At 39.9% G+C, this 24,692-nt stretch overlaps 1 protein-coding gene across 2 annotated transcripts in view; it reads left to right on the top strand.

Moving 5' to 3' along the window:
- Positions 1–24,692, top strand: part of PHLPP2 (PH domain and leucine rich repeat protein phosphatase 2) — an 88,593-nt gene that overhangs the window by 59,257 nt on the left and 4,644 nt on the right. For both annotated transcript variants that reach the window (XM_043986830.1, XM_043986831.1), the window contains 9 exons: positions 1,503–1,563; positions 4,142–4,237; positions 4,714–4,869; positions 6,806–7,006; positions 9,054–9,216; positions 9,473–9,603; positions 20,549–20,659; positions 21,172–21,366; positions 22,709–22,940. In XM_043986830.1, coding sequence (XP_043842765.1) covers positions 1,503–1,563; positions 4,142–4,237; positions 4,714–4,869; positions 6,806–7,006; positions 9,054–9,216; positions 9,473–9,603; positions 20,549–20,659; positions 21,172–21,366; positions 22,709–22,940 — 1,346 coding nt within the window. The remainder of the gene's footprint in view (positions 1–1,502; positions 1,564–4,141; positions 4,238–4,713; positions 4,870–6,805; positions 7,007–9,053; positions 9,217–9,472; positions 9,604–20,548; positions 20,660–21,171; positions 21,367–22,708; positions 22,941–24,692) is intronic.

A 24,692-nucleotide genomic window follows, 5' to 3' on the forward strand; every position in this document is an offset into this window, starting at 1 on the left:
AGGTTACTGAAATCAGAAAAAAGACTTGTTGAGGTGGGAACAGTTCCTGATCATTAATAATCTGTAGAGCTACTTTGCATTAAATAGGATCTGTATGAAATGATCCTGGAACAAAATGTAAACACGTGCAGCTTTGATGTCTCAAAATCAAAAAACAAGCAAACCGCCCCCCCAACCCCAACCCTTTATATTGCCTACTGTTAACAAATATTCTTGATATATTAGGTATATTGAATACCTTTGTTTATTCCCTGAAACAGTTATTGGTCAAACAACTTAAATGGGTCAAAATGAGTTACCCCAGTATTTGTCAGTCAAGTCTACAAGCATTTTTTAAGTGCCAGCCGCTGTGCTAAGTGCTAGAAATAGAAAGAAAGGCAGAAAACCAGCTCTTGCTTTCCAGGAACTCCCAGTCTGCTGCAGGAGACAATACGCAAACGACTCTGGACAAACCAGCTTTCTCCATCAGAAACCAGACGATCCACAGAGAGAAGTAGTGTCAGGAGGCTTCTTCTAGAAAATGGGGTTTAACTGAGACTCAAAGGAAGGCAGGAGACCAAGGAAAGAGAGAATTCCAGCGTGGGGAACAGCTGCTGAAAATGCCCCAGGCCAGAGGGGAAGGGCCCTGGCTACAGTAGAAAGTAGCCAACGTCCGGTGTGGAGTGAAAGCTGGGAGCCCAAGGTTGTAGTCTAACTCATGTCACAGGCACATAGCCAGTCAACTTCCTTGGTCGGACTTGACCCCGGACTCTCATTCCATGGGCAGCGTTCTTTCCACTGTCAGGTGTATACTCTTAGAAAAACTATTTTGGCAGCTCTGTGGAGGATGGATTGTGATAGGGAAAGCCTGGAAACAGAGCCATGAAGAAGCTATTTTGGCATTCTTGTTCTGTTGTTTTTCAGTCGTGTCTGACTCTTGGTGACCTCATTTAGGGTTTTCTTGGCAAAGATACTGGAGTGGTTGGCCATTTCCTTCTCTATTTGACAGATGAGGAAAATGAGTCAAAAAGGGTGAAGTGACTTGCCCAGGGTCACCCAGCTAGTAAGTGTCTGAGGTCAGATTTGAATTCATGAAGCCTGGTGCTCTACACACAGTGGTGCCCCCTTGCTGCCCTCTGGGGAAGTTTAGAGGGGGGAGTTGTGTTTTGAATGTGCTCAGTTTGAGATATGGGGTCCCAGCAGAATCACCACTTTTCCAAGTGGGAGGGGAGCATGGGCCAGACCTGCCTGAAAGGCTTCCCTCAGTGCCTTCACTTGGACTAGGAATATCTGCGACCCCTGGGGAACCCTGCAGGCCCTTTCTCCAAATTGTTTTTAATACATAAGTAAATTCCAAGGTTAGAAAGGAAGCCAGTTCTATTGAAATACAGATATTACAGTACTGCTGACAAGCCGCTCCCAGACCACACCTGCCAGAGAGATTTCCCTTCTCTGGTTCTGCTGTTAAGCTTCACTTTGCTTTGCCTCAGCTTACCAAATGCATCTGCTTCCTTTTTGATTAGGACTGACAGCAGTGAATGTCTATCCAGTGCCTAGTCTGCTTACTTCCTTAGAACTCTCCAGGTAAGTGTGCACTACAAGGAAGAGAGATGCTTTGGGGCGTTTTTTTGTAACTTAAGGGGATCTCTTTCAGGGAATTCACTTGCTGACACAGAGAATGTTTTGGTGTCCTGGGGGTAGGAGTTGTTCAAAAGAATGGTCGTCTCTAGAAGGGTCTCTGCTCCTTTGCTTCTGAGCATCTAGGCTGAGGAAGGAGGCCCAAGCCAGCAGTTCTTCAAGTCACAGACTTTTATAGTTTTCTAGCAACAAAGGAATTATTTTGAGATTAAAAAGATCCATTCTCCCTCTCTTGACAGTTTTATCCTTTACCTGTTGAATTGTAGAGTTATCTGTACTGGGTTGGGGGAGGCATTTATTTGACTCAGGGGCTTTGAGTTTGCTATTTTTTTGTTTTTAAATCCCTTCCCCTGACTCCTCATATGGAACTCTGAAAAACCCTGGATTGTCTAGAGATAGTAGAGGTCAAGGATAATGTGAGTAACTCAGATTATCAGCTTCAGAATTAGTGTCCTGGGAGATGAAGACATTGAGGCCCAGAGAGGTGAAGTCACACAGGTAGGAAGTAGTGGAGCGGGGATTGAAGCCAAACCTTCTGACTCTAAATCGAGTTCCCCTTCTCAGACCTCATCTGTCTTCTGACCAAAAACCCAACTTAGTCAGTCTTGGAGTGAGAATAAGAAGTCGCTCCCATCTCTCCCTCAGAGAACATTCTTAAGTCATTGAGAGAGTATTACACTTTGGGGTGTTTTGTTGGTTGTACTTTAGAATACAGTGAATTTATCTGCTAAAAGTCCTTCGAGGCTGACAGAATGACCCAAGGTCACATTCCATAGAGGCAGACTCAGAATCTTTAGTCTGAAGTCTTCAGACACTTCTTCACTACCACCTTTTGCATCTGTTAGAGAACAAGTTAATTAGTATTCTGATAACCTCATTTTCTGTGATATAGCTTTGTGGTAGTTTGACTTTAGCAATCCGTAATAAGATGATTTTCATTTCTAAACTTTCTTTTTGAGGGCAGGGACTATATATTCTTTCAAGTAGCATTACTTTGGGAATACAGTTGGCAAACTGTTAGTTGAGTAAATGAGCCTGGTACCTTTCACAAAGTAATTTACATATGTGTGTAGTCCTCACACATAATATTTCTATAATGTAGATGTCCTCGGTTTACAAATGGAGAGACTAAGGCTCCAATGATTGCAAGTTCATTGCTCTTTTTCCTAAGGAGAATTACCGTTAATAGTCTGAATAATTTTTAAAATTATTTATTACTGTCCTTTTCTACTTAAACACTTCCTTAAAAATCTGGGATTTCTTTCCATCAACACAAAGAACCGTTCCTGATTGGATGAGTGGCTGTTCTTCTGGTGATGGTCCTTTCCAGGCTGCACTGGGCTGCACTGTAGATGAGACACAATTTTATCACTTAGCCTAGTAAAAACAGTCACACTTTATACTTTGTGGACATGTTTGGAAAACCTGAGGTTCACCTTCACACCATGATGAAGTATCCAAGTAGGACTTGAGTGGGTGGCTTTCCATTTATACTAATTGTTACAGATAATGCCTTTTGGGCCTCATTTCTCAATTATATAGAGAACTGAGTCAAATTTATAAAAATAAAAGCCATTCCCCAATTGATAAATGGTCAAAGGATCTGAACAGGCAGTTTTCAGACAAAGAAATCAAAGCTATCTATAATCATATGAAAAAATGCTCTAGATCACTATTGATCAGAGAAATGCAAATTAAAACAACTCTGAGATATCACCTCACACCTATCAGAGTGGCAGAGATAACAAAAATGGAAAATATTGGATGTTGGAGGGGATGTGGGAAAGCTGGAATGCTAATCCACTGTTGGTGGAATTGTGAAAAGATCCAGCCATACTGGAGAGCAATTTGGAGTTATGCCCATAGGGCTGTAGAACTGTGCATACCCTTTGATCCAGCAATACCACTGCTAGGTTTATATTCCAAAGATATCCACAAAAAGAGAAGAAGACTTATTTGTACAAAAATATTTATAGCAGCTCTTTTTGTGGTGGCTAAGAATTGGAAATCAAAGGAATGCTCACCCATTGGGGAATGGCTAAACAAACTGTGGTATATAATGGTGATAGAATATTAATGTGCTATAAGAAATGACAAGCAGGATGACTTCAGAAAGGCCTGGAAAGACTTGTATGAACTGATGTATAGTGAAGTGAGTAGAACGTTATGTACAGATACACGAGAACTATGAATGACAACTATGCTTAGCAATACAATGATCCAAGACAATTCCAAAGGACTAATACTATCCACCTCCAAAGAAAGAACTGATATTAATTGAACACAGACTGAAGCATGCTATTTTTCACTTTCTTTTATTTTTTCCTTTTATTCAAGTTTTCTTATACAAAATGACTAATATGGCAGTGTTTTATACAATTGTACATGTATAATCTATATCTGATTTCTTACCACCTCAGGAAGGGGAGAGAGGGAAGGAGAGATAAAATTTGGAACTTAAAACTTTAAATAAAGGAGTATTTACTGAAGAAAAAATGATGCCTTTTTAATTATGTTATCCTAGGAATCAATTAGAGTATGTTCCTGACTGGATCTGTGAATCAAAGAAGATAGAGGTGTTGGATATGAGCTACAATCTTCTAACAGAGATCCCCATTAGGTACATACATACATTTTTAATACACATACATATGTTCTTTAAAATACCACTAAACCATCTTTTCTCAGATTTGTGGGACTCTACGTGGCATTCTTACTGTGGACTCCAAGTGCTCTTCAGGATAGTGTTTTTAAAATTAAAGCAATATGTTGTGCTTTGAGTGTATATTTGAAGCTATTTAAAACTTGCAGAAGTCCCTTTTTTAGACTTACAATCCAGAGTGATTTTATTGTAGAAAATAAGATATAGTTCAGGTCTGTCTTATGTTTACTATTTTCATTAATTCCCTTCTCCCCAAACAGCCATGTTCTCTTTCTAGTGACTGGTTAGCAAAGCATTAGAGATGCTCTTTTTTGGCTAGTATACTTAAGTGACTCAGGACAAATCCAGTATTGTAGATATTTTCTTTGAAAGGCTCAGAGCAAGAAAATTTGTTAAGTTACTTATTTGTTCTTTTGGGCTTTCTCCCCTCCTAGGATTCTGAGTAGTCTGAGTCTTAGGAAGCTGATGGTGGGACACAATCATGTGCAAAGCCTTCCAGTCCTTCTGGAACACATCCCTCTTGAAGTCTTGGATCTACAGCATAATTTACTCACCAGGCTGCCAGACACCCTCTTCTCCAAGGCCTTAAAGTAAGTACCACAAATGGGTTTTGGGGGGAGATGAAATCTTTGGATGAGGAAGGTACCCTACACTTATGGTGTTTATTTCTTATAAGTGACCTTCGGAACTATTAGAGATTATGAGTCTGTTTGCGTGACTGCCTACCTTGTTTTAGAAGCTTTATTGCCAGGTGTAATATGTCACAGTGTTTTTATGAGGTAGGAGTCCACGTCCTGAACGAGGATAGGGGAGCATGATCACGATTAGCTATTTGTGAGCCTTTGGGTCTTGTGCTGAATTGTCATCACAGGTAATAAGTATGGTTGTGGTCTTTCAGAGAAAAGGGAAGGAGGGCATTTCTAGTGGTGCTGCCCTTGACAGTACCTACCCTCTCTGGACAAGAATAAGTCACTAGAGCTAAATCCATTGTTGGGTTGCCTTGTAAACTCTGATACCCTCATTAGTCGGTTTCGTTCATTTCTTACAGGACTATCCTTTACATTGTTACCTTAAAAACTGACAGTGTGATGTGAAGAGCTGGCAGAAGAGGTTCCCAAAAAAGTCATTGGTCCTTGAAATGATTGTTCTTCTCCCCTTCTTGGGGGATAGAAACTGATAGGAGTTAACTACTGAGGGTCCCCTACACACTGCAGTGAAATCGCAGGACCTATCAGCAACAAAAGTTTCCCTCCCAGATGAAGGGTAGTCATCTCATTTAGAAATGGAAAAACTAATGCCAAGAGACTGACTTACCCAAGGCCATAGGAGAGGGATCTCAAGTACCTAACACATATCCCTTTAAATATGTAATAGGCCCATGCCTTAAAAATAAGTGGCATGGGACGACTAGGTGGCACAGTGGATAGAGCACAGGCCCTGGATTCAGGAGGACCTGAGTTCAAATCCAGCCTCAGACACTTAACACTTACTAGCTGTGTAACCCTGGGCAAGTCACTTAACCCCAATTGTCCCCCACACAAAAAAATTAACAAGTGGCTAGATTTTCTTAGGAAAAGATAAGAAGTCTTAACATAGGAGGCATCTTTTAATAAATATTTGTACTAGGACATAATACTTGGTTTTTCCCCATTTATGAAGCCTTTATTTCATGCATTATATGATTAAGTGGTTTATAAAATGAATGAAATAGTGGTGCTTGACTTCAAAACATTCTCACAGAGACACATGCATAAATAACTATATTGTGGTCCAGAATGCATCTTAAGAGAAGTACGGATAATATGCCATAGGCATCCAGATGAAGGAAAGGTTACTCTTGGATGAGAGAATGAGGGAAGTTGGTGGCTAAAATGGGCCTTAAAGGCTGCATAGTGTGTATTTCTAACAGAAATTGGTGGGTAGATGAAAATGTTTTTAGGTAGAGAAAGAGGCACAAAAAATGTTTCAGAGATGAGAAAGCAAAGGGTGTATCTGGGGAGTCCCCAGCAGTCATGTGTGACTCAAGGACAGTAGTGGGAGCAAAGGCCTTCAATACTATTGGTGAGAATGAGGCTTCCAAAGAAGAAAACACAGGTATTCAGGAGGAGAGCAAGAATAGAACCTTGGCAGAGAAAAGGAAGGAAGACCAAATGTTCTTCTGAGAGCATGTTGTTGTTCAGTTACATCCAGCTCTTTGTGACCCCATTTGGGGTTTTCTTGGTAAAGATCCTGGAGTGGAGTGCCATTTCTTTCTCCAGCTCATTTGACTGATGAGGAAACTGAGGCAAATAGGGTTAAGAGACGTGCCCAGGGTCACACAGCTATTACGTGTCTGAGGCTAGATTTGAACTCAGTAAGATGAGTTTTTCTGAATCCAGGCCCAGCACTCTATCCACCACACCACCCACCTGCCCTCTGAGAGCATCAGGGACTTTCTAAAACTCACATTTTTAAGGCAGTAGATGCCCTCAGTAAAAGTAGCCATGGATGTATATTCTCCTTGATAATTTTTCACTCCTCTGTTAGTCTCAGGTACCTGAATGCCTCTGCAAACAGTCTAGAGTCTCTACCGTCCGCTTGTACTGGGGAAGAGAGTTTGAGTATGTTGCAACGACTCTATCTGACCAATAATCAGCTGACAGACCAATGTGTCCCTGTCCTGGTAGGACACCCACACCTCCGGATCCTACATCTCGCAAACAACCAGCTACAGACTTTCCCAGCAAGGTAAATACATGCGGTGCTGCTTTTAATCTATAGAGGCAACATAAGGATTTGAGTTTACAGACTGGTCAGCTGCTCTCTTACTGTGTTTTCAGGGTTTAACATTTATGCTCAGATGACTGTTGTTGACATTCTGGATTCTCCAGATGGTTGGCAAAAGTAAAATCTTCTAGTGCCTAACTCAGGGAGGGTGTTTTGTACTGTCATAGATCTAAAGGTCAGTAAAAGTGGTCTAGAAACATTAATATCTAGAGAGAAATTTCGTGATGTTTGTTTAATTCCTAGGCATCCCATTCCTTTAGTTCTTAGTACTCTGAAAACACTGGACGTTTAAAGACATATATATATGATTAATTAAAGTTCTTATAAATTCAGATTAATTTAATGAATTACTGTTTTTTCCCTCTTCACTGTTCTACAGAACACTTTCTATTTATTCATTGTACTTCTATTGGCAATAAGAGGAGGAATTTTTTAACCCTCTGAACATTTTCTATTTTTCTGGTCTTTTGCCTTTTTTTCTTTTTCTTTTTTCTTTTTTTTTGTGGGGGCAATGAGAATGAAGTGACTTGCCCAGGATCACACAGTTAGTAAGTGTTAAATGCCTGAGGCCAGATTTGAACTCAAGTCCTCCTGAATCCAGGGCCACTGCACCACCTAGCTGTCCCCTGGTCTTTTGACTTTTTAAAAATATTTCTTACTATCTCATAGAGATCATTTGCTTCTGTTTTGTCCATTCTATTTGCAAACTAGCAGTTCCCAAATCCAAAAGAGTTCTTTAGTGTCCTTTGAATATAAGATTCCTCAGGACTCTGATATAGTCAGTGCAATAGTGTAAGAAATTAATTCTGTCATACTTGTTAGGGAAAAGGCAAATGCTTTCCAGAAAGTAGGAAAAGAATTATTGATAGAAGAAAGGAGATGCCTTTAGTAGTAAATTTAGTAAATGTAAAATAGTAGTAAAATAGGGCAGCTAAGTGGTGCAGTGGATAGAGCACCTGGCCTGGATTCAGGAGGACCTGAGTTCAAATCTGGCCTCAGACACTTAACACTCACTAGCTGTGTGACCCTGGGCGAGTCACTTAACACCAATTGCCTAACAAAAAAAAAAATTAGTAGTAAAATAATAAATAGTAAATGCTGGTAAGGCAAAAATTTTCTGATACTTGTAAAGTGACTTATGAGACTTATTTTCTTTAATGTATATTTAAACTGTCAGTGAATAAGTACTGACATTAAAAGGAAGAAGTCATGGAAAGCATGTTGACCTTGAGGTTACAGAGTCTGAGTCCAGATTCCAGCTTTGCCATTTACCATCTCTTTTCTCCTGGACAAGGTCACTCACCCTCTCCGGGCCTCAGCTCAAATATCACATGAGGAGGTTGGTTAGATGCCCTCTTAGTGGGCGAGCTATTCAAAATGTTTCAAAATTTGGTAAGAGAAAACAGGGATTTTTACATGATTAGTCAACAGAGATTAAGCCCCTTACACATTTAATGGGTGTTGTGGATTCTGAGACAATAAACAATCCCTGCCCTCAGTGCTTATGTTCTATCAAGGCAAACACCCTATACTTGGCTAAATAAGCTCAGGGCCAGGAAGGGCATACTGGCAGCTATAGGCAATCAGGAAAGGCAATGCTAAGGGAAGCTAAGGATGCCGAGAGGCAGAGATGAGAAGGATGTCTATTCCAGGTGAAGAGAACAAGCTTTGCAAAGGCAGGTCTGTCTGTGGGAGCTAGAATGCCATGTAGGACAAACAGCCAGTAGGCGAGTTTGCTTGGAAGGCTGGAGCTAAACTCTGAAGGGCCTTAAATACTAGACAAAGGAGTTTCTATCTATGTTAGAGGTAGTGATTGAACAGGAGGCCAACATGATCACATAGAGACTTTAGAAACTTACTTTGGCACATATATGGAGGATGAATTAGAAGGAGGCAGGAAGACCAATGAGCAAGCTACTGCAGTATTCAAGGTCAGAGGGATGAGAGCCATGTGAGTATAGAAGAGAAGGGGATGTACAAAGATGTTTTTGTCCTGTTTCATCTTCAGCAAATTGAACAAGTTGGAGCAATTGGAGGAGCTAAACCTGAGTGGCAACAAACTAAAGACAATTCCTACAACCATTGCAAACTGCAAACAACTGCACACTCTTGTTGCACACTCCAACAATATCAGCATATTTCCAGAGATCCTACATTTGCCTCAGATCCAGGTAACTGAGAATGAGGGCTCTCCTTTGGAAGTAAAGGTGACTGAGCTTAATGGGCTTCCCAGGTGTGGCTGTGTACTGGTTTTCCTTCCATTTGGAAAAGGGCCCAAGAAGGATTGAGTGGGATTTTTGGTTAGAGAAGTGATGAAGTGATTATTTAATACCTTTGGCATACATGGTAGGGGGTCATGAGTGTTTGGGAATGAAGGCTTTGCTTTCCCTGATGTATTCTCTTTTTGTGTTTTTCTGTTCCCATCAGTTTGTAGATTTAAGCTGTAATGACTTGACAGAAATTCTGATTCCTGAGGCTTTGCCTCCTACCCTACAGGACCTTGACCTAACTGGAAATACCAATCTGGTTCTGGAACATAAGACACTGGATATCTTCAGGTAACATACATATAAAAAAAGATTCTGAAGTTGAAATTGCATATGACCATAATCCTGCCCATCTCAAGTTCTTTAAAGGCTTGTATAGACCTTGTTCCATTAGAGGCTATGTAATTCTAAGTAGGATTGGTGCCACTATTATTACATTCCTCGATTCACTTGCTGACAGAGGCTTAATGCCAGTGACGAGACCATTCCACTGGACCAGAGCATCATGGTGGCCACAGTCTCACCAGCTGAATGTTCTGTTGACAGACATGAGTATTTTCATATTCATCAGGTCTACATAACAAAGACCTATAATGGACAGCAGACATCATTTGCTCCAGCTTCTTAATTTTACAAATGAAGAAAAGTTAAGTGACTTTCCCAGAGTCACACAGGTTATGGAAAAGAGAGCTTGGTACAAATCGGTGGCCTCTGCAGTCACATCCATCTATCCATACTCTCTTCCCTGCGTCGTGATTCTTGGTCCAGGATAGAGGACCCTAACTTGGGCTGGAAAGAATATATGTGCCTGTTGCCTTACAAATACAATCAGAAGAACATTAAAATGAAAAGGATAAGGGAGAGAGAGAATTGCCCATAGTTATTCCCAAGCTAGATAGCAATTAAAAAAGAATAGCTCTTGGGTATCCCAAGAGCTCATAGTAGGTAAAATCCAAGAAAGAAGCCAGTGTTTCAACACAAATGCACAAAGTTTAGGTTGTAAGTAAGATGAACTCTAACGTTCCTAATGCAAATAGGTAAATTTGATCTTGTGGTTTTCACTAAGATTGTTGAAGTCTGAAATGCATGACTAAACCAGTGGTATAAAACTCAAGTAGAAAGAGTCCATACATAAGGATCCCTATGGGCCACGCACTGAATTAGAAAACCACATGATTAGCATCTCTGCTGTATTGTATTTTTATTTATTTTGTGATTTTTTTTTTTTTTGGTGAGGCAATTGGGGTTAAGTGACTTGCTCAAGGTCACATAGCTAGTAAGTGTCAAGTGTCTGAGGCCGGATTTGAACTCAGGTCCTCCTGAATCTAGGGCCAGTGCTGTATTCACTGCGCCACCTAGCTGCCCCCTATTTTTATTTATTTTGTTAAATATTTCCTAATTGGATTGTACTTGAGAGGAGTTGAGTATTTGGCAGCTATGCTCTAGACTGTTTCTTTGAATGAGTATACCTTGTTTTCAAAGAAGTTAGATTTTTTCAAAAGTTGGGGAGAGGAAAGGATATTTATCGTATTTTAAGAAGATATATTTATGTAAGGAAATCAAGGAACTTGAAGTGGACCCATGGTTGAAGGCATTTGGGTAAAGAACAGGAGTAATTTTATTGTCTGAATATACTGCATACTACCTGGACCAAAAATGGAGATAGAAATGGGAAATAGATCACAAGCCTGACACCAGAACTATGGGATAGTAGTGATGGGGAACTTCAGTTAACCAGACATCTGTGGGTCTGTTCTCTCTGCCAAGAGCAGAGTAGCTAGTCACATCTTGGCTTGCCTTAGTGAGAATTTCATCTTTCAAAAAAGGGAGAGAAAACAAGAGGAAATTCTATTCTAGATCTGTTTCCTCACCCAAAGGGAGAATGAGGTTTCTGGCATGGAAATGATGAGGACTTTGGGAGGAAGTGACCATTCCTCCCTGGAGTTTGTTATAGAAAAGGAAAGGAAGCTTTTTATATCCTAACATGTCCCCTGTAGGTTTGGGGAAAGCAGATTTCAAAGGTGGATAAGAGCAGAGAGAGATTCCATTGTACTTATACTCTCCAGGGGAATTCAGCCTAGGAGGGATGGGAAACACAAACAAAATGCTGAAGACGTGAAAAAGAATACAGTTCTGAGAAGGAAGAAACAAATGGTAGTTGCCTGAAGAGACTGATTTGAATGTACATGGAACTCGCCAATGAATTAAGACTTTTTTTTTTAAAGCTAGTTACTGAGTATCTAAGCACCAGAGAATCAACACAAGTGGACAAGCGTTGTCCTTTACACATGCTGTCAGGAATGCTGATGCTCAAGATGAGCTGACACTGGAAAAGAAAGCTATCAACCATTAAAAAAAAGGCTTGAGAAGCGACATTAAGGAGAAGCTTTCACAAAAGCCTGTTCAGATGCCTCCCTATAGCTTGGAGATGACCCTGGTCTCTCAAAGTCTCTGCCAACAAAGTGCAAGCTAAAAGGCTTTGGAATATGGCCCTGGCAACAGATTGGGTGTGCTTTGTGAGGCCCAGGCTGGCCATTTGCAGAAAAGCTCGTCACCGTTGGCTGGGCTGTTGATAATTAATTTTTGAGCCATAGGAACCTGTTGAATGAAAAAAATACAGAATGGCCTTCAGTCCTGTGCAGCCTCCTTTTACTTCTGCAGAATGATGTCAGACTGAAGAAATGGGGAGGAAAGGGTGCCAAGAATAACACAGTTTGAGACAGTCTGTAAACTTGAATTTAAATGTTATTACTCCAAATGTAAGATCTTTGTCCAGTTACCAGCAAGTAGGCTTGTTGCTGGAGGAACTCAACCGTATCAATTTTGACAGTTCCAGTATAAATGAAACCATCATTAAAAAGGAAATTTTAGCTAAAGGGAAGGGTGGCTCATAAGCTTTCCTTGAAAAGGCAAAGAAGTTGGTAAGATCAGTTTTTTAATTGGCCAAAGGCAAAAAGATGTTACTTTGTGGGACATTTGGTCGTCTCATATTTTAGTACTGATAAATAGATACAGAAAGACCACCATGAAAACAGTTACAGTTTATGCACCGACATCAGTTGCTGAGGACAGAGAGAAAGAGAAATTCCATGAAGAATTTGATAGCACCCTCCAAATTAAATCATTGACCTGATCTCACTGCAAACATGGGGAGTTGTAAGAAGTACAGTGAAAACATGGTTGAGGAAGAAGAGAATCAAAGAGGCTAAAGGCATGAAAGCTGCACAAGAGGCCTCATGCTTTTGTATGTCAGAAACAACATTGAAGAAAGACTTTGCAGGTGATGAATAGAGTGAGCCCCAAATAATATCACAAAAAATGAAATCAGTAATGTCATAAGAGCCAAGAAAATGTGTTGTTATGTAGGCGTTATCCCTGTGTAGCACATGCTTCGAAGTGACCTTTCCCCTTACCAGAGGCTCACGGTTAAAGTGATTCCATTCCATTTTGTCTCCTCCAACAGACTCCCCCCCTCCCTGGTTGTCCCCACTCATCTCTTTTCTTTCTTTTTTTTTGGGGGGGGACAGGGCAATGGGGGTTAAGTGACTTGCCCAGGGTCACACAGTAAGTGTCAAGTGTGTGAGGCCGGATTTGAAATCAGGTCCTCCTGAATCCAGGGCTGATGCTTTATCCACTATGCCACCTAGCTGCCCCTCCCACTCATTTATTTTCAATCTCTTCCTCTCTGGTGACTCATTTCCTGCTGCTTACAAACATGTTCCCCCATCTTGAAAAAACCCTCACTTAACTCTCCATGCTGAATTTTGTTCTATATCTCTTCTGCCCTTTCTAGCTAAAATCCTTGAAAAGGCTTCTGTAGTAGGTGCCTCCACTTTCTCCCTTCTCATTCTCTTCTTACATTCTAGCTTCTGACCTTATTACTCCACTGAAAAGGCTCTCTTCAAAGCTATTAATGATCTCTTAGTTGCCAAATTCAATGTCCTTTTCTTAATCTTCATTCTTTTCTTTTTAGAATGTCTTTATTTTTTCTCAATTACTATTAAAAATAACTTTTGGGGGCAGCTAGGTGGCGCAGTGGATAGAGCACCGGCCCTGAAGTCAGGAGGACCTGAGTTCAAATCCGGCCTCAGACACTTCACACTTACTAGCTGTGTGACCCTGGGCAAGTCACTTAACCCCAATTGCCTCGCTTACAAAAAAATAAATAAATAAAATAACTTTTAACATTCATTTTTTGTAATTTATGAGTTCCACATCCCTTCCCCTCTTTCTTCCTTGAGAAGGCAAGCACTTTAACATAAATTATACATGTGCAGTTATGCAAAACATTTCCATATTAGCCACGTTGCAGAAGAGAACACAGACCCAAAAAAAGAAAATTTTTAAAGCACACTTTGGGGCAGCTAGGTTGACACAGTGGATAAAGCACTGGCCCTGGATTCAGGAGTACCTGAGTTCAAATCCGGCCTCAGACACTTGGCGCTTACTAGCTGTGTGACCCTGGGCAAGTCACTTAACCCAATTGCCTCACCCAAAAAAAAAGAAGTACACTTTGTGCATATAGATTCCATTCTGTCTGTGAACGTGGATGGCATTTTTCATCATAAGGCCTTCAGAATTGTCTTGTATCATTGTATTGCTGAGAATAGCTAAGTCATTTGCAGTTGATTATCATACACTATTATTGTTACTGTGTGCAATAATTTCCTGCCTCTACTCCCTTCACTTTGTTTATGTTCATATAAGTTGTTCTAAGATTTGCTGAAATCATCTTGCTTGTTATTTTTTATATCACAATAGAATTCCATCACAATCATATGCCACAACTTTTTCAGCCATTCCCTGATTGATGGGCATCCCTTTAATTTCCAATTCTTAGCCACCACAAAAGGAGCTGCTATAAATATTTTTGTACGTAGAGATCCTTTTCCTTTTTCTTGGATGTCTTTGGGATACAGACCTAGAAGTGGTATTGCTGGGTCAAAGGGTATACGTGGTTTTATAGTCCTATGGGCATAGTTCCAAATTTCTCTACAGAATGGTTAGATCAGTTCCTGATACCACCAATAGTTCATTAGTATCCCAGGATTCCCACCTCCATCTAACATTTGTTATTTTCCTTTTCTGTCATTTCAGTTAGTCTGATAGGTGTGAGATATTGCATTTCTCTAGTCAGTAGTGATTTAGAGCATTTTTTCATATGTCTTATACATAACTTTGATTACTTTGTCTGAAAACTGCCTGTTTGTGTCCTTTGACCATTTCCCAATTGGGGAATGACTTGTATTCTTATCAATTTGATTCATCTCTCTATATATTTGAGAAATGAGGCAAAACAAACATTTTTTTAAAGTGGAGTGTAAAACTACTTTAAAAAAGACGTTACAGGACATCCCTCAATAAATTCATCCCAACAGCATTTTAAGGATAGAAATGGAAGAATGACAGTAAACCAAAGAAAATAGTCAAGGTCCCCAAAGATTACTGTAACAAATGGATCCCTGCATCAGAAAACACAGAATCACTGCACTTAGATCCTCACATCACTGTCCTAAATATTTTTATCAGAGAGGTAGGGCTAATGCCAAGAAGAATAGAGCCAGGGAAAGCAGACAGATCTGTGCAGAGACCGACACCAAGGTTCTGTATGCAAGGCAGCCAAGAGAGGGCGAGACACAAAGGCCAGGAAAATTGTTGAACCTTATTATTGTGCTCCCCCACTCCCATCTAAAAAAAAAATTTAGAAAAAATGTTCATAAATACTGACTTATCTCTCCCTACTGTACAGAATCTTTTTTGAGATTAAGGGCATCCTTGATAAGGGTGTCAAAGCAGATACTCCTTATTTCTAGAAACAAAAAATCCACCATAGTGCACTACCCCCTTCATCTCCCAAAGGGACCGGAGTGTTGGTCCAAGGGAGGAGGTCTCCATTTTCAGCTATTGCTGTTGGAAAACCATTGCAGGAAGTATTGTCTTAGAGGGATTAAGTAGGCTCAGGAAAATAATTATCCAAGAAGGGGCTGGAAAGATTGAGTGCCTGCTGTTTTATTAGATTAAGGAAAATGTTAACCCTGAGCTATGTAACGATATTGTATCATATTGTAAAATTCTTCTTCAGTATTCCTTAAAAATTACCTAAAGATTGTTTTGTTTGGGAGACATGTCCCAGGGTATGATGGGACTCTGTCAGTTTGGGAATCTTTTTGTCAAGCAGAACAATGCTTGAATTTAGGATTATGATAAATTAATAAAAATGGTTTCTGTCAGGTTCATGCCTACAACACAGAGTATAGTGTTTCTTCCCCAAGCAGGCCTTTTGCAGGCAATGCCCAATAGTAAACCATGTATTTGCTGTTTTGTAATTGACTGAAAGATGTAGAGGACATAAGATCCCACTGAGCTTCTGTTACTTACTGAATTATGAAAAAAAAATCATAAAGCAAAATGTCACTTTCCCCGTTAGGTGTCTCCCATCTCTACTTCAAAATTATTAAAGATTCGGGGCAGCTAGGTGGCGCAGTGGATAAAGCACCGGCCCTGGAGTCAGGAGTACCTGAGTTCAAATCCGACCTCAGACACTTAATACTTACTAGCTGTGTGACTCTGGGCAAGTCACTTAACCCCAATTGCCTCACTAAAAAAAAAAAAAAAAATTATTAAAGATTCCTTGAAATAGATAGCAACACAAATAACCCTACTCAGTGATCCTGTCTTGAGTATTATTCTTGGTCCCTAAGTGGCTAACTAGGCTGCATGGCATGAGCAATTAAAAACATAGCCCTTTAAAACAAACAAACAAAAAACCAAACATACAGCCCTTAAACATTGAGAACTGAACAGGGATATTATAGGCTACATGCACTAAGGCCCACTTTCTGATGAATCCTTTAGAAACCAGTATTGAGAAGGAAGTACAATTCTTTGGAATTGACATGGTTTTTATTCTTATACAGGCTGTAACTCTTAGGACTTTGGTTTTGTTTCCTGTATTGGGAACCTGAAGGGCTACATTTGTCACTATATATATATATATATATATATATATATATATATATATATATATATATATATAATATCTTTGTCAAGTATTTGTATTTAGCAGAAGGTCTTTTTTTTTTTTTAACTATCTGCCTAATTAACTCAATATCTTCGGATCCTGAATTTGTACTAGGAGGCATCAGTGTATACCTGGCATTTAGCATAGCAGGTTTTGGTGAGATTGATGATAGGGTCATGGCTTCCTTGGAGGAGGAATGGAGATGATAAAGGAAGGAAGTATAGGATGTTGATAGTCAAGGTGACCCAACATCGAGCCCTATTATTATTAATCCAGGAATTTGAACCTGTTTAGGATGAAGTCTCCCATTAGGATAAATTAGGAGTATAACTGCCTCTCTGTAGTCTCTCAGCAGAAAAGAGCCTAATGGAAAATAAGTCCAGTTGCAAAAAGAGTGATTGAAAAAGGGAGATGGGGACCTTCTATGTTTAGAGATGCTGAGAGAGAGAGAGCATTCTGCTTGCCTCAGGAGAGAGGGCATCAGAGCTCCTTGGAACCGCTGAAACCCCAATTTCTGTGAGCCTCAGGTTCCTGGTCTTTAAAATGAGGACAGTAACACCACCACCCTAGGTGGTTGTGAGGATTAAATGCAGTCATGATGGTAAAGCACTTAGCACAGTGCCTGGCACATTGTAAGTGCTTTGTAAACATTTCTTGTTGTGGTGGTAGTGGTTAGTCATAACATTACTCTAGAAATGAGGCACAATGTAAAGGAGAAATCCATAGGGCAAGCCTTACAAGGTAGTGGCAGAAAGCGCCTGGAGGGAAGGCCCAAGAATGGATATGCTGAAAACTTTGATAGCATGAAAAATACATAGAAAAGAGAGCTGTCAGGAGAAATCATGAACTAGAGAATGAGGGGCTTGCGTAAACAGAAGGGGAGGATGGGTAATGAAGAGAGGGAAAGAAATACTTTTTGGAGAGGGGTGGAAAAAAATAAAGAAATTTAAAACTAAGGCACAGGACTAGCTGAAGGGGAGGAAAGGAAAAGAGAACATCAGACAAGAAGAAGGACTCAGGAGTGAGGGGAAGAGAGCCAGTGGGAACAGGGCCGCCTTAAAAAAAGATTAACTGAAGGAACATAATACTGTGTTTACAGCAGAAGAGGGAACTTGACACTGAAAAGCCTTTTCACAAATAACATTAATACATCTAGGATTAGAAGAGAAGGAGTTAAATGGAGGGAAAGTCTTTATCAAATTTCTGATAAGGGCATGGTATCTAAGATAAATAAATAGTCGATGTATATAAGACTCATAGCCATGTCCCAATAGGTAAATAGTCAAAGGATATGGACAGACAGTTCTCAAAAGAACTACAAAGTATTCACAACCACATAAAAAAAAAAGATACTCTAAATACAATCTGGAGGTTTTGCTTCACATCCTGCAAATTGGCAAAGATGACAGCATGACAGCATGCCATGTCGAAGCAGGTGTGGAAAGACAGACCCATTAAGACATTGTTGGTGGAGCTGGGAAATGGTTCAGCCTCTTTGGAAGGCAAATCATTTCAATAAAGTAGATAAAATGGGTATACCCTTTGACCCAGAGACTATATTACTGAGCTTACACTCCCAAGGAAAAGTCCCCAAATACTCCAAAACATTTCTAAGCAGCAGAACTTTTTCTGATGGCTAAAAATTGGAAACAAAATTGATGTCTCTCACTTGGCGAACGGCTATCCAAATTGAGGTACATGAATGTAAATGGAATATTATTATGCTGTAAGAAGGGATGTGTAATGGATACTTAGAAGCTTGAAAAGCTCTATATGGATTAATGCAGAGTGAAGGAAGTAGAGCCAAGAAAACATACACAGTAACTACACTTTGTCATATGGAATGTCTCTCAGGAAGGGGCAGCTACCGTGTATATGTGGGATATTATGGTGAGGTAAGAACCAATTTTTTTTTTAAAGCCTTATTAAAAAAAAAAAAAAGAAAAAAGAAAAGGGAGCCCTAAAGAGATGCCTCGAAGATTAGAGAATAATTAAATAAGTATAATGGCCATGAATCAAAGAAAAAAGGTCTGAAATAGAAGAGGAAGATAAATAAAATAATAAGAAGAGATTATTTTTAGAAAAAGGCACAGAGGAAATGAAAATTTTAAAAATACAAAATAAGTTGAAGGAGAGGAAAGGGGATTTTCTTTTATACTTAAACTGAGGGGGAAAGTGGGGACAAATTAAATAGATAAAGAAAAAATCACTTATAAGTTAAGCAAAACTAGAGAAAGGAGGGAGGGCTTGAGGGTGTGAAGAGAGCCAGTGGAAATTGGGTTACCTTTAAAGTAGATGAGGATAAAATAACTAACGAGACAAAGTACTGTGCTTACAGAGAGAGCATGGGAAGTCCTAATTCAGAAAGGGAAAAAAAACACCTGTTAGCCACAAATGAAGAATAACATAAGCCTCATTCTAGTAACTTTAAATGTGGTAGATTAAACAATCCAAGAAAACAAAACCCTACAATGTGTCACTGACAAGAAACACACCTAGAAAGCTAAAACACACAAAACGAGGGACTAGAAAAAAAAATGTACCATCTATCAGGTGAATTCCAAAAAGCAGAATTTGCAATCATTCTTTGAGACAAAAACATTCAAAACTTTAAAACGGAGAAATAAACAAGGAAACTACATTATGCTGAAAGAAACATAGACAATCAGTAAACATTTATCAGTCACCTACTATGTGCCAGGCACTGTGTTAATATTTGTATTCCTAATGCTAGGAATACAAAAGGAGACAAAAGATAGTCCCAGCCCTTACAGAGTTTACAATCTAATGGGGGAAACAATATGCAACAGATATATACAAACAAGCTATATATAGGGCAAAAAGGAAAAAGTAACAGGGAAGGCACTAGAATCAAGAGGGGTTGGGAAGGGTGTCCTGTAAAAAAAGATGGGATGTTAATTTTGGCTTAAAGGAAACCAGGAAGGTATTAAACATATGCCCCAATTCTCTTAGCTTCCAAGTTCATAAAGGAAAAATTAACCAAACTATAAGGTATTGACAGTAATATAGTAATGGCAGATTCCAGTGTCCCTCTTTCAGTTATGGATTATTCTTTATCAGAAAGGTAAACAAAAAGGAAAATAAAGAATCTTAACAAATTGTTAAGAGATGCTAGAGCATGAGATTTGTGTCATCTCCTAAATGGGACTAGTAAGAGTGTATTTTTCAGAACCATATGGAATTTTTACAAAAATCAACATGTATTAGGGGACAGAGATAATGTAAACAAATGTGAAAAGGCAGAAATAGTAAACACTTCCTTTATAGACCATAACCCATTAAAAGTAATAATCAATTCGGGAAGCACAAACAAAAGACTGGCCTAAATGGGGGCTTAACAATTAAATCCTAAATTATATGAAAGAAAATGGTAATAATGTATCAAAATATCTGAGATTCAGATAAGAGAGAAAATCATATCCCTACAAACATACATTGGCAAAATAGAAAGAGAGCGTATTATGAACTGAATATACATTTTTAAAAATTAGAAAGCCAACAAATAAACCTAAAATAAGCACAAAAGATAAAACACTAAAAATTACAGAAGAAACAGATAAACTGGAAACAAAATAAAACAATAAATGATCAATAAAACTAAAACCTGTTTCTTTGAAAAGACTAGAAAAGTTGCTGAACTTTTAGCCAATGTGATTAAAAAGAAGGTGGCAGAAAATCAAATTAAAATAGCAAATGAAAAAGGTGAAATCCCACACACAAACAGAAGAATTCATACCATGAGAATCATTTGAAGGAATGAAGGATACTTTAAACCTGAAGAAGACTTAAGGGAAAGATCTGTCTTCAAGTATTTGGAGGACTTTGAGATGGAAAAGTAATTATACTTGTTTTGCTTAGCCCCAGAGAGGACAGCAGGCGGACATTGCAATGGCAAATTTAGGTTTAGTGTCAGGAGAAACTTCCTCACAGTTAGAGGCATCCCAAAGTGGGATAGGCTGCCTCAAGAAGGAATGGGTTCGGGGCAGCTAGGTGGCACAGTGGATAGAGCACCAGCCCTGGATTCAGGAGGACCTGAGTTCAAATCCGGCCTCAGACACTTCACACTTACTAGCTGTGTGACCCTGGGCAAGTCACTTAACCCCAATTGCCCCACAAAAACGAAAAGGAAAAAAAAAAGGCCAAGAAAATGCAAAATAGCATTAATGCCTCACAGTTGTTTGACCTTTTTTGCAGTCATATCACCACCCTGAAAATTGATCAGAAACCCCTGCTAACAGCTGATTCTGCAGGGGCATCAAGCTTCTGGAGCCATGGGCTCGCTGAGATGGCTGGCCAGAGGAATAAGTGAGTATCTTAGCTTGGAGCTGAGCCTTCCTTGGTGCTTACCCAGAAAGAGCATTTCTGTACTGTTTAAGCATCATCTTTATTTTATTTTAAAATAATACTGCATTTTCTCCCAGTTATATGTAAAAACTGTTTTTAACATTTTTTTTTTAAGTTTTGAGTTAGAAATTCTGTTCCTCCCTCCCTCCTCCCTGAGACAGTAAGCAATCTGATACAGGCTATACATGTGTAATCATAAGCATCATTTTTAAGCAGTCTGCAGTTATCCGTTAAACGGACAAAATTCATTCCCTTTTCCCTCGTGGTATGATCATTTTTCAAGCTCAGCATCAATGTCCTATCCAGAGACAGTTTTCATTTGTAGATTTGTTATTCTTCTACTCTTTATCTCTCTGAGCACCTACCCTTTCTTCCCTCCCTACTGATTATTGACTTGAATTTTTAAAGATTGACCACTCAGAAGATAGTCACAGCGGTTTGTAATTTGACTTCTCTGTCCCCCGCTGTCATAGACTCTGTGTGTCTGCTTTGGCTGTGGATAACTTTGCTGAAGGTGTGGAAGCCGTATATGGAATGTTTGATGGCGACCGCAATGAAGAGCTTCCCCGACTCTTACAGTGTACCATGGCGGACGTGCTTTTGGAAGAGGTGCAGCAGGCAGCAGCTGACACAGTTTTCATGGCTAACACATTTTTGGTATCTCACAGGTAATTGTATTACAAACTCAACTTTCTAGTCAGATCTTTGAGAGACGGGTCTCTCCAGGTCTGGAGCTTGACTAGACTGAAGGGAGAATTGGTATTAGCTAAATCCCTCTCCTTCCTTCTCTCTCGCTCCCCTATTGTAGGCCATAGGGAGTTTGATATGAATGTGAGCTGCTGGATGTAGAAGCTAACCATGAACTAGTTGCCTGGGTTCTGTCTTCTTGATTTGTCAGTGATTCTAGGCTCCCCAGGAAGAAGGCAGGGCACTGTAGCTGAGTACTGTACCAGGCGTCAGGATACTTGAGTTCTGGCCTTGACCTTTTCTGTCCCTAGTCGAGTGACTGTCTATAAAGGCCTATCTCAGAGGGATAATTAGGGGGTATAACTAGACAGTCTGGTCTTCTCTAGCACAATGGCTGTGTCTGATTGAAGTATTTAAGTCCTGGAGGGCCTTAAAGAAAGCTGGGGATGTGTGTTGTCATCTCTTTTATGCTTCTTTCTGTAACACTTTTCAAGAACAGCGTTTTGTTGGAAGCTTATTTAGAGGTTTGACAACTCATCAATAAAAACAAACACCCACCCAACCCCTGCCCTGCTCCAGTGATTCCAGCCCTCTGGCTGTTTCTTGAACAAGAAACTCCATGTCCCAACTCCAGGCATTTTCTCTGGCCGCCCCCACGCCGGGAATGTTCTCCTCCTTCACCTCCACTTACTGGCTTTCCTGGCTTCTTTCATAAGCCAACTCAAATCTCACTTTCTATAACGAACCTTTGCAGATTCTCTTTAATGGTGGTCCCTTCCCTCTGTTTATTCTCTCCCATTTATCCTTACATAGAGCTTGTTTGTACATAGTTGTCTGCATGTTGTCTCCCCCATTAGATTGTGAGCTCTTCAAGGGCAGGGACCTTCTTTTGCCTCTCTTTATATCCCCAGAGCCTAGAACAGTGCCTGGTACATAGTAGGGGTTTAATAAATGCTTCTTAAAAGGCAGAGATGTCCCTCATTCTCCATTCCTTTTCTTAGGCATTTAGCTTGGAGGACTTTAGAGAATGATAATAATGGCCAATATCTCTACAACACTTTAGTTCTCCAGGGTCTTTTCCACAATAATCTTATAAGGGAGGAAGAGAGAGACTGGTTCTCCCTAACTACTCCCCATCAGCACCTTTAGCCAGTGTTTTTGATGGGTAAGGACGCGGTCTGAATAGTGAGCACATCATAGGGGAGCAAGGAGATGACTTGTCTTCTTCTTGTTGGATATTGAGACTTGGAGCAATGACAGGAAATAATCTGCAGGGCTAATTTTAAAAGACTCCCATTTTATTTTTCTTCTTACCCTAAACAGAAAATTGGGAATGGCTGGCCAGAAACTAGGTTCCTCTGCCCTTCTCTGTTACGTCCGACATGATACTGCTGATCCTACAAGTAGCTTCACCCTGACAGTGGCCAATGTAGGCACGTGCCAAGCAGTCCTGTGCCGGAACGGACAGCCCTTGGCCCTCTCCAGAGTCTTCAGCCTGGAACATTGCCCAGAGGAGCTACAGCGGGTGAAAGAACAGAAAGCCATTGTAACAGAGGTTGGTGCTACTTTTTCTGGTCCCTCCTACACTTCATCAGCTTCTGTCTGTTAGCAATCCCTGAAAAGGAGCAGAGAGAACCTTTAACATTTTCTGGGCTGCGCCTGTTCTTGGCATTAGTTTCATATCTAAGAAAACACTCAATTCCAAAGGCTTTCAGTAACCCTGCTGGATGGACCCCTTAGTTGTCGAGTAGGGAGCAGCAGGAAAGTCAGATTCATTTGAAGCAGAAGAACCAGTCTCGTCTCTATGCCTTAGGACCTTTCTCTCCACATATTATCTCATGTTCCAAAACCAAAAACAAGCTACCACACGGGCTTCTCCCCTGGTTGATTTGGTTACAGTTTCATTGGTGTGCTCTTCCTGACAGGACCTACACAAAGGCAGGTTCTAGAATGCAAAGTTAGGGGGCTTTTTTCTTATTTTATACTGTTCACTTAGTAAACTGTTTTTTAAAATAACTTGAGGCATTAGTTGCCAGCATTCTTAATTATTTTTTATCTTTTTTTTTAAGAGCTCAATATTTTTATTTCTGTTTCTCAAAGAGATTGGCTTGTGGATCCCTAGACTCTAGTAGCATAGACATAGAAAAAAAAGCCCGACCATTAGTATTTACCCCCATATGAAACACCTTGCATGATCCTTATGTGCAGTGAGCTCATTTGCCAAAAATACTTTTGCAGGCAAAGTAAGAGTCATGGAAATACCACGGCAATTACACGGGGACAGTGAATCATTTGAATCACTAGGGTTGAATCATTAGGGTTGAAAGTGACTTCAGAAGTCTGGTCCGGCCCTCTTAATTTTATAGATGAGGAAATTGAGGCCTAAAAAAATAAAGCGACTTTTCCAGCACAGAAATAATCATAAAAGAGCCAAGACTCAAACTTAGGTCCTCTGACTCCCATAATTAGCCGTCTTGCACATGGCATTATGATCCATGAACACATATAAACAAACCCCACCCAGCACCAGGAGGGCCTGAGGAGACATGAGGCCTGACCTGGAATACTCCCTGAATCAAAGTTCAAGGCCAGGACTGCCTTCTTTGTTCATTGATTGCCTGATGTGAAGGCAGTTAAGGATGAAACCCTTTTGAAGAATCAGCAGTATAGGAAGGAGTTCCAGGTTTAGAGACAGAGCACTTGCCTGCCCTGTTCAAAGAACTCCTTTCCCTCATTTGTGAAACCAAGGGGTGGAACTACAATGACCTACCTCTATGGCCCCAGAAAGCTAAGTAAAAAGAGGGGGCTTTGAATCCTGAGAATTTAGGTGGTGTGGATTTATTGGTCTTAGGTTGTAGACAGCTTTGGAAACTGATTTAAAGAACTGGTGGTCAAAATTTGATAAGTTTATAGAGAGAGAGTAAAATCCCCTTCAAAGTTTGTAACTGATTCCTTGTTTCCTCATAAGGAAAGAATTTTGACCTCTAAAAAGGTTAATAAAAGCATCACCTAAAGCAAAACAGTTAATTTGATATTTTAGAGCATGGTACTTGGAATTTCTTTAAGGTTGAATTCTAGAACAAATCATTTATGACCTCTTACTTTGTTTAAAGTTGCATGGGTTCTAATTTGACCTTCCTTCAGTTCATTTTTGTGCATCAGAATCAGGGTAGGTAGATTTGATTTTTTTTTTCCTCACTTTGGATTCCTTTGTCTACTTCCTTCCAGTTTATTTTCATAGGCTCTTTGCCTGCAAAGATTTTCCTAAGCAATTAGGTATCCCCTCACATCTTTTTAGTTAGTCCCA

This window comes from Dromiciops gliroides, chromosome 2 (assembly GCF_019393635.1).
Source record: "Dromiciops gliroides isolate mDroGli1 chromosome 2, mDroGli1.pri, whole genome shotgun sequence".
Taxonomy (NCBI): domain Eukaryota; kingdom Metazoa; phylum Chordata; class Mammalia; order Microbiotheria; family Microbiotheriidae; genus Dromiciops; species Dromiciops gliroides.